General features: G+C 44.8%; 1 protein-coding gene across 1 annotated transcript in view; it reads right to left on the bottom strand.

The window, feature by feature from the left end:
• astn1 (astrotactin 1) overlaps window positions 1-13,267 on the bottom strand; it is a gene marked incomplete at both ends in the record, with an annotated part of 525,801 nt that overhangs the window by 209,442 nt on the left and 303,092 nt on the right. The window contains one exon of the mRNA XM_083653323.1: window positions 9,048-9,236. Within this exon, the coding sequence (XP_083509449.1) occupies window positions 9,048-9,236 (189 nt within the window). The remainder of the gene's footprint in view (window positions 1-9,047; window positions 9,237-13,267) is intronic.

The following is a 13,267-nucleotide window of genomic DNA, read 5'->3' as shown; positions in this document are numbered from 1 at the left end:
CAATGCTTCCTTTTATACTGGTATTTATACAGGGGGAGTCTCACTAAGAGCAATGCTCTCTTTTTCAGGAGCGCCCTGTTCACATCCACACACACATTCATACCTGGAAGCTGCCCAGTACAACCACAGTCTGATCTGCTGGCCACTGAGCAGCTCCACTGGAGCGGTTAGGGTTAAGGGCCTTGCTCAAGGGCACCTGAGTGGTGGTAATGAGGGGCAAGTGCTGCATTGAAGCTATAGCTGTGAAATATTATATGTATTATTATTATATTATTCACGAGTTTCCTGGTGAGACCGTGGGCGCTTCCATGACACCCTCCCTCCCTGTTTCCAGCTGCCGGTTGCCTGTTTCCGGCCAGGACCGTTCATAGCGAAAGAGACTGAAAATAATCATAATAATTGTTGTGACTTTGTACCTACCTATAGTCTTGTAATGGAGCCCCCAGCACAATAATTTCACACGTGCATAATTCAATCATGAGAGGCCAGTTGGTAGGATTTAACGAACTTTATTTAGCAATCGGCATGCATGGCAAATACTTTGGCGCATGACTCCATTAGCCAGTGGCGCTGCTCTTGAGGCAAGAGGAGGGCATCTGCATAGGCTAGGAGATCCCCCCCCCGTGGGGGATCAGGAGTCACGACTCGTTGGTGGCGGACTGGAGAGGTGGGTGGGGCAAAACAACGCTTCGGAGGACGGCTTCAGGGGAGATGGACTGCCGTGAAGCTAGCTGCTGTTATGATCGGCCAGAGAGAGAGAGGTGACGTAGAACCCTTGCTATATATATGAGGATTAACTGACGTCATATCTGACGTCATTACAGACGTCATACTAAGACTTTGACTGACCACGTCATACTAGAACTTGACTGACGTCAGGGGTGATCGGATTAGATTATGCACGAATGGCCTTCTGCTTGAAATATGGTCTAGAGACCTCACTTGTACAACGGAGTGACAATATCTTGAATCTTGAAAGAGAGAGACCGCTAAAGCGCCGTTCAATGACCAAATAATAAGAGTTCCGGTTTGGACGTTTAGCCTTCAAAATAAAAGCGGCCGCAACCACATACTATTTTTAGCAATTTCGGCTTTTTGTAAAATATCGCCGTTATGCAACCACACAACGTTACTATTTTTTTGCCATTTCGGATTAAATAAGCCAAACATTCCCACTCTTTGACAGCGGTGCGCATAGACATATATAAGGCTAGATGGCTTAAGGCGGAGTCACCAGCGTCGTTGAAGCGCCGCCATCTTGCTACGGCAGGCTTTCTGGTACATTCTCTGGTAGCTGTTGGAGGGTGCACAGACAAAAATACTCATAACTTGCTGAAATCTTGACGGATTTACAAACGGTTTGGTTTATTACAAGCATATTCCGTTCCCGAGATATGGCAACAACAAAACAAAAAACACAAAAAACACTATATTTTTGATGGGCTCCAAATTACACCAAAATTATACCGAAGCATCTATGCCATGAGAGGGATTCAGGCACAAAGTTTCATGCAGTTTCATCCATTTCCCTAGGAGTTATGATCATCTGATGTGATAATACTAACCCAACAACAGATGCTCATAGCTCCTAGCAAAATGGATGAAACTGCATGAAACTAGGTGCGTGAATTCATCTCATGATGATGATGCTTCGGTATAAGTTTGGTGTAATTTGGAGCCAAAAATAATAATAAAATGTTAGCGTTTTTTTAACCCATAGATATATATAAAGCTGTGGTGCCGTAGCAAGATGGCCACCATGCGACGACGTCGCTCTCCATTGACCGGCAGCGCGGGTAAGCCATCTAGCCTTATATATGTCTATGGCGGTGCGCACCTCCTTGCTAGTGAAAGAAATGTAAACAGGAAGTCGACAACCGGCAACCGCTGAGAATCATGGGAAACGTAGGTCCAGGAATAAGGTGAATAGCTGTGAAATATTGAGTGAAATATTATATGTATTGTTATTATATTATATATTCACACCCAAGGCATTTTTTAATGGCTGCACCATTACATCAATTACAAGTTTGTGCATCATTTTATACGCATTTCCCTGTAATTCACTGTGATGATATATGCTATCTTTGGAAACCTTGGGATCTCCACTAGAATTTTAATTGAAGTTCTGAGCGTTTGAACAACGCTTGGCTGTGAGAACATGCGTTTGGTCATGCATAGGCAGAACTTAATATATTCAAAACTAGGGATATCGTCATAGATATATAGGCTGATAAAGGCTTTAAAATGAAATATCGGCATCGCCCCAAAATGGTGGCGCTGTCGCCTCACAGCAAAAAGGTCCTGGGTTCGATTCCCGCCTGGGAAGCTGTGGGCCCTGACGCCCAGGTGGGCTCGTCAAAAGGGCCTTTCTGTGTGGAGTTTGCATGTTCTCCCCCGTGCTCCCCTGGGCTTTCCTCCAGATAGGAACCCCCCGCTAAAAACACATGCCAAAAAAAAGGAGGAAAAAAAAACCTTTCTGCTGATATGACAAGTCAATAAAATTACACTTTAATTATGCACCAATGTTTTGCAATGCAATTAGGGGCGCCTGTCCGGAGGGAGGGGAACTGGTTGGAATAGCGTGATCCTCCCACGTGCTATGTCCTACCGGTGAAGCTTCCCCTGTCAGGTGAAAAGAAGCGGCTGGCTAACTGCCCGTGTCTCGGAGGAAGCATGGAGCCAGTTTCGGCTCTCCCCAGATCGGCAGAGGGTGGAGCAGCAACCAGGATAAATCAATTAAAATTAGCACTAATGGGGGATAAAAAATCATCTGTGAAAAAATATAAAATAAAATATATATGCACCAATGTTCGATGCTCACATGAAATAAAAATATGGCATGTTTTACATAACCTAGGTGGTCTTCTTATTTTTGCCCAGTGAATGTGTACATTTTGAAAAGCATTGTATTTATGTCTGCATCTGTCACTGGGTCATAGTAGGCAATAATAATGTGTTAATTCCACAGCAGGAGAGAACTGATGTTCTCTGAAATGAGGTGGGGGGAAAAGTGTGTGCAAAAGTGGAAAATAACAGCATATCGGGGGGAAGAATCCAATATAATGCATCCCTAAAAACGACAGTGGGAAAATAGCAGAACTCCTCCATCTTGCAGCACGGCCAGTCTACAGATGTGTTTTCTCCTCCAGCTCTTCATAAAGCCTCCCAGCACTGTGTTCCAGCCCTGCTCCTCCTATCTGATCCTCGGAGTGCTCATTGAGGTTATGTGTCCGACAATACCAGGCTCATACCACAGACAGGAAGCTGCTATTAATCACCCAGACAAGGCGTCATGCCCCAGCCACATACAAACACACACACACACACACACACACACACACACACACACACACAGACACACACGCACACATACACAAACACACACACTGACCACAACCAATGAGCAGCAGCACCCTGCCTCTCCACAAACATGACTGATAAAGCAATGAAAGCCGGCCAGTGTGGGTGCGTGCATGTGTGTGTGTGCGTGTGTCCTTGTGTGTGTGTGTGTGTGTGTGTGTGTGTGTGTGTGTGTGTGTGTGTTTTCAAGCTCCTGGGTCATTAGGGAACAACTCGTCTAAGTCGTCAATGACCTTTCCATAGAGCGGTGAGTGTTGTTGTGTGTTTCTTTCACTCACTGCTCGACTGAGTTGTAATTTACAGTCAGCTGCAGGACCGCCTCAATACATCACAGCTCCTGCAAGCAATGCTTTCTATGGAATTTATTTATTTATTATTTATTATGATTTATTATTAAAAAAGGATCCCCATTAGTTGCCGCCTAGACGACAGCTAGTCTTCCTGGGGTCCAAGACAAAATAGACATTACATGACACACAATAATTAAAATACAAAAAACACAAAGTAAAAGAATAGAAGAAAGAATAAACAGCAAATCTAAGCTAAGACATTAGCACATTAGCATGGTCAGCTAGCCCTCTAGCTGGCCAATAACACAAACAATATTATGGTCAGTACGACTCTGTATACTATAGAAAAACAAATCATGGCTGGAAAAGTGATAGTGTGAGTGAGTGTAGATGGGCTCTAAGAATCCTTTTAAAACCAACCCTCCCTTTAATGGAACAAACGTTGCATGGTAGACAAGATCGTCATCCGACCAGTGACGACAACATCCGAAGTTGGTCCCTGGGCGCTGGAAAGAAAAAGCGACCACTGCTCCTGGCCTGCCCCCCGGAGGAAAGAACAAGCCAGGATGGGTCAAATGCAGAGGACAAATTTCACCGGCCACCGTCAGCATGAGTGTGTTTGTGGCCGCATGCATGTGTTGGTGTGTGACTGTGTGACAATAAAAGACGGGCTTGTCCGTCACTAACTGTATACTGTATTAATTCCAAGTGGCTATAGACCTGTATACGGTTTTCTTCATGTCGTTGGTTTTTGGTCTGGGTAAAATCATCTGACCACCACTCACCCAATCTGGTGGAGTGTGTATGAATCCCTGAACTATAAATGATGTTGTTGAAAAGAAATTTAGGAGATTGATTTTGAAAAAATATAAGTAGGTTGTCCGTTAGCCTTTTCCCAACACTAAAGGTCCTTACACATCAAGAGCGATGTGAATATACGGCACGAAATTGCGATGCGAGTTTTGACCCACCTGTCAATCACAGCCACAGATGTGTACACGTCGAAAGCGAATTTCTGAAAAATCGACCGTGGTTCGAAAAAATAAACACCGCAATAACGCTCAGCGAAACTTCGCCATTGGTATGCATGGTTGCATTGACTGATATAGGCTCGTAAAATATTATTGACGTGCAAATTAATCGCACGAAAAAAACGCTCCCGATGTGTAAGGACCTTAAGCCATGAAAGACTTATATGCATGTCAGCTATGCTAGACCTGGGAGAGCACCCCAGGACCAGCCTTGCTGCCTTGTTTTGTGCCACTTGTAACTTCCTTAGTAGACCCTTAGACGGGGTTTGCTTCAGGTTGATAGAAGGAGACGCTCTTTTTAGATGGTAGTTTGAAGAAGTCAGATAACCTAGATATCTGCCTGAAGCTGCTCCACTGGCACATTACTGCACAGTCACAACAAACTCCTCTGTGTCTTGTTTCCGGCTATGGGAGAGCAAGAGCAGCGATTCCTCACTTAATGCAGAGCAAACTATCCTATGAGGCATGGTGGAAAGCCATATCTTCAAGTTCAACACCCCCCCCCCCCCCACACACACACACACACACACACACCAAATCCAATTTCCGTTGATTGAATCAGCTGACATATAAATAAGGCTGCTCACAGTGGTCCCACATGTAGAAAATGATGTGTAGGGTTCTGGTTGAGAAGGAGCGGGCAGTACCGGGGCACATCTTGTATCTGGAGCAGAGGGCGAGGACATGGATCATCAAACTCTCCAGTGAGCTCATTACTCCCTCCAAAAGGCCAGGACGTTTCCAAGAAGCCGGGAACAGATTAAGAAAGATGAGTCTGATTTCAAGTTTTTGCCAATGAAATCTTTTTTCTCCCCCCCCCTCCCTAGAAATGGATGGTCCTGGCTGGGCCAGGGTGAAGCAGTTACCCACTAAAATTGAATCATCTCAGATCTTCACATCCCAACCTAATCAGGATGCTCTCTGCTCGGCAGGAAACCAGATTCCAGACAGATCTCACACAGAGCGGGACAATGGGATTTGGAGACCTGCGTGGCCCAAAGCTGATGTTTCCACTGTTACTTCAACATGGAGCAGAAACAAACACGCAGTTAAAAGCCTGGGGGGCGGAGCAGACTTCCTGTTGCTGTTTACATCCAGTGTCTGGCCAACACTGAGCAAAGTGAAAAGTTATACAGTACAGTAAGGAGTGACAACAGCTACTGCTACTCTACTACCAATAATACGGTACATGCTAATGCTACTTCTACTACTAAGTATAGTGGTAGAAGAAGAAGAAGAAGAAGAATACGATATCTCAGTTATATAATGATGATTATAAAACGGCTCTCTCAAATCAAGCAATCTGATTGGTTCACAGCCATTGTATAAATCCAATAACCCACTCCAATAACCCATGGCCATGGGTTATTGGTTGCCATGGCAACTCTCTTACTAAAAGCCTTTGGTTACCTAAAAAAAAACAAATGGCGGAGACAGCTGTCAGATCCTTGTGAATCGATCTTCGCTTATAACTTTACTAATACTTCGCAGAAAATTATGTTTTGTACAAGAATAGACGCGGGCTAATGTCTTCTTTGCAAAAAAAAGGCTGTTAACCCCGCATTTAACCCCGTAACGTTAGTTGGTGTCGGGCTTTGCAGAAAGCACTCAGCTTCTCAGCAAGCGCTGAGAATGCAGCGCTGCGCTCGAGCTGCATGTCGGGCTTTCCAGAAAGCTCTCAGCTTCTCAGCAAGCGCCAGGATTGGCCAATGTCAACTTCAGTCTCCAGAACGATCCAATCAAATCACCCGCACGTTCTTGCGGTCCCGCCTTACAGTAGTGTTTCAACTGACTCTATCAGAATGACATGCCAGTCGGACTTATAGTATTATTATTATTATTATATTATCATACTTGGAAACCGTTTTATAAAAGCAATATAGCACTCGAGCTGCGTGGTGTTGTGGCATATATCCCGCTGATAAGCTGTTATCCCACGAGGCCGCAGGCCGAGTGGGATAACAGCTTATCAGCGGGATATATTCGCCACAACACACTGGCTCTCATGCTATATTGCTTAAATATTTCATGATTGTATTATTATTATTACGATCACTGTCGTTATTAATACTGTCGTTTTTTTTCCCTTTTATTTTTTTTTAACAGTGCAAAGTGCGACAAAGACTATTATTCAAACTCACAATCTAAATAAATGGTACATGCTTTAAGGCCCAATATTACCTGGTGTCATCCAGCAATTTGTACTTTCTGTAGTTTACGGCAGGTCGCCTTATAATACGAATCCTGTGTGTCGGTGGGTTTCTATCATCGTCCGAATATGAAAGATGGAGGCGGTAGTAGTGGGATCTACAGAGGGAAGTTGTGTTATTTGCAAACTTCAAGATTTGCCAAAGGTGAATTGTAAAATCTTGACGTTAATACAGTTATGAGTTCAGCGGATTCTATTACCATGTGTGAATGCAGTGTACAAAAAGTAGTGTAACAAAATTAATACTAATAATTAATTACACGAGGCCCCTACATAATACTAGTCGCATGCAAATAGGGTCTGCTGAACATGTAGCAGAATGTCCTATATACATTATTGATGATAAAGATCTGCGTGAAAAGTTGCTAGAAAGTTCAGCTTCTTTGATAAGAAAATAATGGAAGAGAGAAAAGAAAAAAAGCATCGAATCAAAGGCAGTTTACAGAGAAAGAGAGAGCAAGAGGAAGGGAAAAAAGAAAGACAGAGAGGCAATTTTTCGTCTTGAATCGTTTAGCGGTGTCTGCAACCGCTGTGTCAGAAGTTGGAGAAAATGAAGAGAAATGGACTTCGCATGAGGGTGGAAAACTCAGTCATCTAATGCCATCTGTCAGCACAAAGGTAACGGGGAGTGATCGGCGCGGCGCGACGGGGGTGTCCTTGGACGCGCGGGGGAAACAAAGAGAGAAGAGAAGAAAAGTGGTCGATCCAAACAAAGGAGAGAGAGAGAGAGAGAGAGAGAGAGAGAGAGAGAGAGAGAGTTGGGAGGCACTGGGCTGAAACGCCCGGTAGAGAGGGGCTATTACTTACCGTCTCGCCCAGAAAACAACTACAGGTATACAAAGACGGATGGCTGGCATGTGCCGGCCGTTTTTTTGTCTATTTCTTTTGCGTACGGAACAAAAACAAGACCTTGATTCTGCGACTGTTCGTTTTGAGAGTAAAAGTGCTCGGAGTGCTTCGAGTGTTTCTCGCTTGTAGGTCGACTGTAATTGCCTGAGATGGTGCGACGCTGATCATAGGGCAGAAGCAGAGTATGATCTACGCTGTGCTCTCTGTTACGCCATTGTGTGTTAGTGTGCGTTCAAGACGGCAATCAGATGCGGCTTGTCTCTTTGTGTGTGTGTGTGTGTGTGTGTGTGTGTGTGTGTGTGTGTGTGTGTGTGTGTGTGTGTGTGTGTGTGTGGGTGGGTGGGCGTTTTCGCGTGCGCGCATTTCCACAGCCATCATAATGTGACCTTTCGACGCGAATGCTAAAAATGAAGAAAGCGTGCAGCTCTGAAAGTCAATATCACGACCTCATTCACATGGTTCGATCTTTGTGGATTTTGTGGCACCTTTGCCACACACGAATGTGCTTTTACTTTGAAATCTATCATCTGACAAGCAGGCCCCCTAAATGCGATTATTCACAACCTAGTGTAAAAAGGCAAACTTCTTGGTATCTAAACGCTTTGACCCCTTCCGGTGATGAGATCTGCCCCACAAACGACACCAAAGCCCTTCAAAGCAAAGCAACTGACACAATAAAACAGAAGAAAACAAGAAAAGGGGGTTCCAAAAGAAACCCGCGGCGGGTCCCGTGGGGGCACCTGAAGGCACAAGCACCCGAAGAGCATTTTGTGAAGGGTCGCCGCCCTGGGAGCCCATTAGATCTGTCTGCAGTGAGCACTGAGAGAACAGCTTGCTTCAAATGTGTAGAAGAGGTCCCAGAGTGCTTTCTCTCTCAGCCAGCGTTTACTCTCCGGCAGAACGCAGGATACAAAGTAGTGCCAATTCTAAATTTACAACGCGACAATCTGAGCAGACGCCACACACACACACACACACACACACACACACACGCGCGCACGCACACGCGCACACACACACACACACACACACACACACACACACACAGACTGGGTGTGTTTTGTGTGGTGACAAACTTTAAATCTCATCGCTCCAGCATCATCAAATACACACATTATTATTATTGTCATTTATGGCCATCCTTTCTTCTTGAATGCACTTGCAGACACACGCAAACTCGGTTTCTGTACGTACGTGTGTGTGCGCGTGTGTGTGTGTGTGTGTGTGTGTGTGTGTGTGTGTGTGTGTGTGCGTGTGCGTGTGTGTGTGCCTGTGTGTGTGCGTGCGTCTGTGTGTGTGTCCTACCTTTGCTGATGTCCTGGTACTCCAGCCACAGCTGTCTCTGGACCTGTTTGTTGGGGTACCAGATGGTGCATGCCTCCTGGAAGCCGTACACCGCCTCCTGCACGTAGTGGTTCCCGAACTCCCTGAGGATGGAGACGAAGTCGGCGCGCAGCGTCGCCCCGTCCAGCGAGTGCACGGCCGAGCTGAAGGCTGGCGGGGAGGAGGGGGGGGGGGGAGGAAGAGGGGGGTAAAAGACACAAATACACAATGAAGTCGATTGCGTTTTCAAAACAATCAGTTCTGTTCCCGTGCAGCGTCGCTCCAGGAAAATTGACCTGTTTTTGTTTTTGTTTTGTGTTTGTGTGTGTGTGTGTGCCGGCATGGTGAGGAAATAAGCAGATTTGGTTCTATAAATAACAGAGCCACAGGTGATGGAGGATGATGGGGGGGGAGGGGAGTGGTGGGTGGCGGGTAGTGAGATTACAGGGAGAATGTCAAAACACTATTCATGCGGAGGCTTTTGCATGTGTGTTTTGCGTGAATGCGCTAGTGTCTTTTTCCATTTGTTTGTTTAATTTGCAAAGTGTTTTGGACATGCAGTTTATTCGAGCTGTCTGGGCCACCGTACTTGTATTATTATCAGGTAAAAATAACTGCATATCTATTATTATTAGTAGTAGTAGGACTGTATCTGACAGCAGCTGCCCCAGGTTCTGAGGCTATTTGAGGCAGAAAACACTGTTTCAAACACCCGATGAAAGATGTGAGAACATTGTGTGGGCACACATTCATAATGTGACTTTCTCTCATTCCTCTGTGAGCGTCCACAGCTTCAAACGCAGAGCGAGAACCTTCATGTTCATCATTTCTCTCATTGCACTGAGTGTGTGTTTCATGTGCACGTACGCGGGGAAAACATGCACATTTTTTGTCCCTGAAGACAGCTAAGACACATGTCACACATTTCTTTTATTTTTTTTCAATATTTTATTTTCATTTATTTTTTTTACAACATACGAACAAGACAAACAAACAGGCTCAGACACCGGAAAAACAACAACAAACAAGCAAACAAAACAAAAACAAAAACAAAACCCATATCAACATTCAATATTAAGTCAGGTGCTACCAGTCGTCTGTAAGGTGCTTATTATGCTTGTAAGCATAAGGTATAATTGTGTCTGGGATCCCACACAGGGGGTGTCCATGAGGAACCAGCCTGGCGAATCACCCGTCGCCCCCAACCTCTACGAGGTAGGCCAGAAACGGCTCCCAAATGGCAGAGAATTTCTTAAGTGAGTTGGTCACATGTTCCCTCATTCCTGACTGGATATGACCACACCACCCTCTGTCGCGTCGCCGGGAAAAGTCGGGACGACACAAAGGTTAAAGGTTACTACCCCCCCTCCCCCCACACACACTCTCCCCCCGCCTTTATTTAGACTGAGATAAGTGGCCGTTACAGCATCGGGGGTTAATGAGCTATTTGAATAGCTAATTTAGACAGTGAATCTCCCTCGGGGACGTTTTGCCCTCAGAGAGACCTACGCTGAAATGACAGGTTTTTACCCAGAATAGTGGGATAAAAGGGCTTCTAGAACCAAGTGTAAATACCTCAAGATGACTCAAGATTTTGTGTGTGTGTGTGTGTGTGTGTGTGTGTGTGTGTGTGTGTGTGTGTGTGTGTGTGTGTGTGTGTGTGTGCATGAGGCGGTGGCAAGCCACTCTAAAAACATGTCCGCTCATGCTAATTTAATCTCAGTGCAGGAAGAAGGTGTGGTCTACACGCTGTTTGGGACTGTAGCGGCATCAGGAAATAAAGTGCGTTTGATGTGATACATTAACCGGACGTTATAACAAACTGGCGGTGCGTGCGCCGGCTAGAATCCTCTCTCTCTCTCTCTCTCTCTCTCTCTCTCTCTCTCTCTGCAAATATTGGAAAAAAGCCGACGCGCGACGGCCGTTTATCATTATCATTTCGGCGAGAAGCAGCAGCATTAATATCTGGGCGCTCGCTCACGCTCCGCTTGCTCTTACTTCTCCCCTCCAAGATTAAATTAGGAGGCCAGCGGAGTGAGAGACAGAGAGCGCGCCGTGTGGATGAAAGATGGGGGGGGGGGGGGGGGGGGGGCTTTGCTATCAGATGTAAAAAAAAAAAAAAAAGGCGTCGCCTCGTCCCCTCCCGTGGCGGGTGAAGGATGATGCGCTAAAGTGGGAAACGGGGAGGGAGAGGGGGAGGAGGCGTGGAGGGAAAATAAAGAGTTCCGAGCGGCGGACGCGTTAAAATCCGGATCGCCAAACCATTTGGAAATGCATTAGAGGTGTGACGCTTGAGGCTGCACTCATCACAACATAAAGACTTTACGACGGGTTGGAGGTGCGACGCTCGGGGGCGCTCGTCTGAACGTAAAGAGTTTACGATGGGATCTATGAATAATGCATGCACTTAAAACATGACAAACATCCAAATTAAGAAGTGACACTTTCCCCCCTCCGTTGCTGGCACGAATGAACGTTTACTTTCCCCTCCAATCCTGAGGAATTGCCCCAACTAAGAGCCCAAGTTATGTAGAGAGAGAGAGAGAGAGAGAGAGAGAGAGAGAGAGAGAGAGAGAGAGAGAGAGAGAGAGAGAGAAATGCATTTTGATAGAATAACACATTTAGCAGCGTGAAGCCCGTCGGGAAATGTTGAGTATAATCCCGCCGACGTGTCAGCAGCCAGGAGCAGCCTTCAGACGAAGTATTGCTCGACTAAATACCTCTCCTCTCCCTATCCACAGTGACTCTGAAGCTGCCGTGGCAGGCAGGCACTGTCACAAAGGCTTGGTCTGACTCTGGATACAAAGCTGTGTGATATATGACACAGACACACAGAGAGGCAACGCAAAAGAGCAGAGAGGAGAAGAAACACATATTGGACTATATTCATCTGTCTATTTTGACCTTTCTGAGTCTCGCTTATCTCTCTCTATCTATCTTTCTCTCTCTCTATCTAGCTATCTGTCTAACTATCTATCTATCTATCTGTCTATCTATCTCTCTATCTCTCTCTCTATCTAGCTATCTGTCTAACTATCTATCTATCTATCTGTCTAGCTATCTGTCTATCTATCTACAGTATCTGTCTATCTATCTCTCTATATATCTCTCTATCTAGATATCTGTCTAACTATCTATCTATCTGTCTATCTATCTGTCTAGCTATCTGTCTATCTATCTATATATCTATCTACTGTATCTATCAATCTATCTGTATATCTACCTACCTATCTATCTATCTATCTATCTAGCTGTCTATCTATCTAGCTCGCTATCTATCTATCTATCTATCTATCTGTATATCTAGCTATCTATCTATCTGTATATCTATCTATCTATCTGTATATCTAGCTATCTATCTATCTGTATATCTATCTATATATCTATCTGTATATCTATCTATCTATCTGTATATCTAGCTATCTATCTATCTGTATATCTATCTATCTATATATCTATCTGTATATCTATCTATCTATCTGTATATCTAGCTATCTATCTATCTGTATATCTATCTATCTATCTATCTATATATCTATCTATCTATCTATCTATCTGTATATCTATCTATCTATCTATCTATCTATCTATCTGTATATCTATCTATCTATCTATCTATCTATCTATATATCTATCTATCTATCTGTATATCTATCTATCTATCTGTATATCTCCCATTGTCTTATTCGTGTAACAACAGATGGAATGAGGATGAAAAGAGACGCATTTAAGGCGATAAGGGAAATAGCTTGAATTAGTGTCAGTGTGTCCCTGGGGCCAGCTGCTGTTGGAAGCTGACTCCTATATCTGCTCTACTGAACAGTCCCGATGCTCTGTCAAAGTTAAATAGTTTGAAACACAATTTCTGTTCTGTTCTTTTCACAATAAAAGCCCTCTGTGAATGTGTAGCAGGGAACTATTACAGCTCGCGCTTTGCTTTATTGTCTTGTGTTGCCCTCACTACTGTACCTGCTCATCCCCATTATAGCCTATACACACAGTGTACACTTTGCATTGAGAGTATTTCTACCCTCTTAAGTAGAGGATCGGCGTGTTTCTATAGGCACTGGCTGATACGGCTGTGCGCTCGCGATTGCTATGGGTGTCAGCAGCGAACCTAACAATAGCACCAATAGCAGCCATTAGAAGGTCCCAGGTGTGGGTGCTCCCTGGAGAGGCTACCTCATTATGGAGAAGGTTGA

This window comes from Poromitra crassiceps, assembly GCF_964638095.1.
Source record: "Poromitra crassiceps genome assembly, chromosome: 17".
NCBI lineage: Eukaryota > Metazoa > Chordata > Actinopteri > Beryciformes > Melamphaidae > Poromitra > Poromitra crassiceps.
The sequence above is the reverse complement of the archived record's forward strand: the minus strand, read 5'-3'. Positions and strand labels throughout refer to the sequence as shown.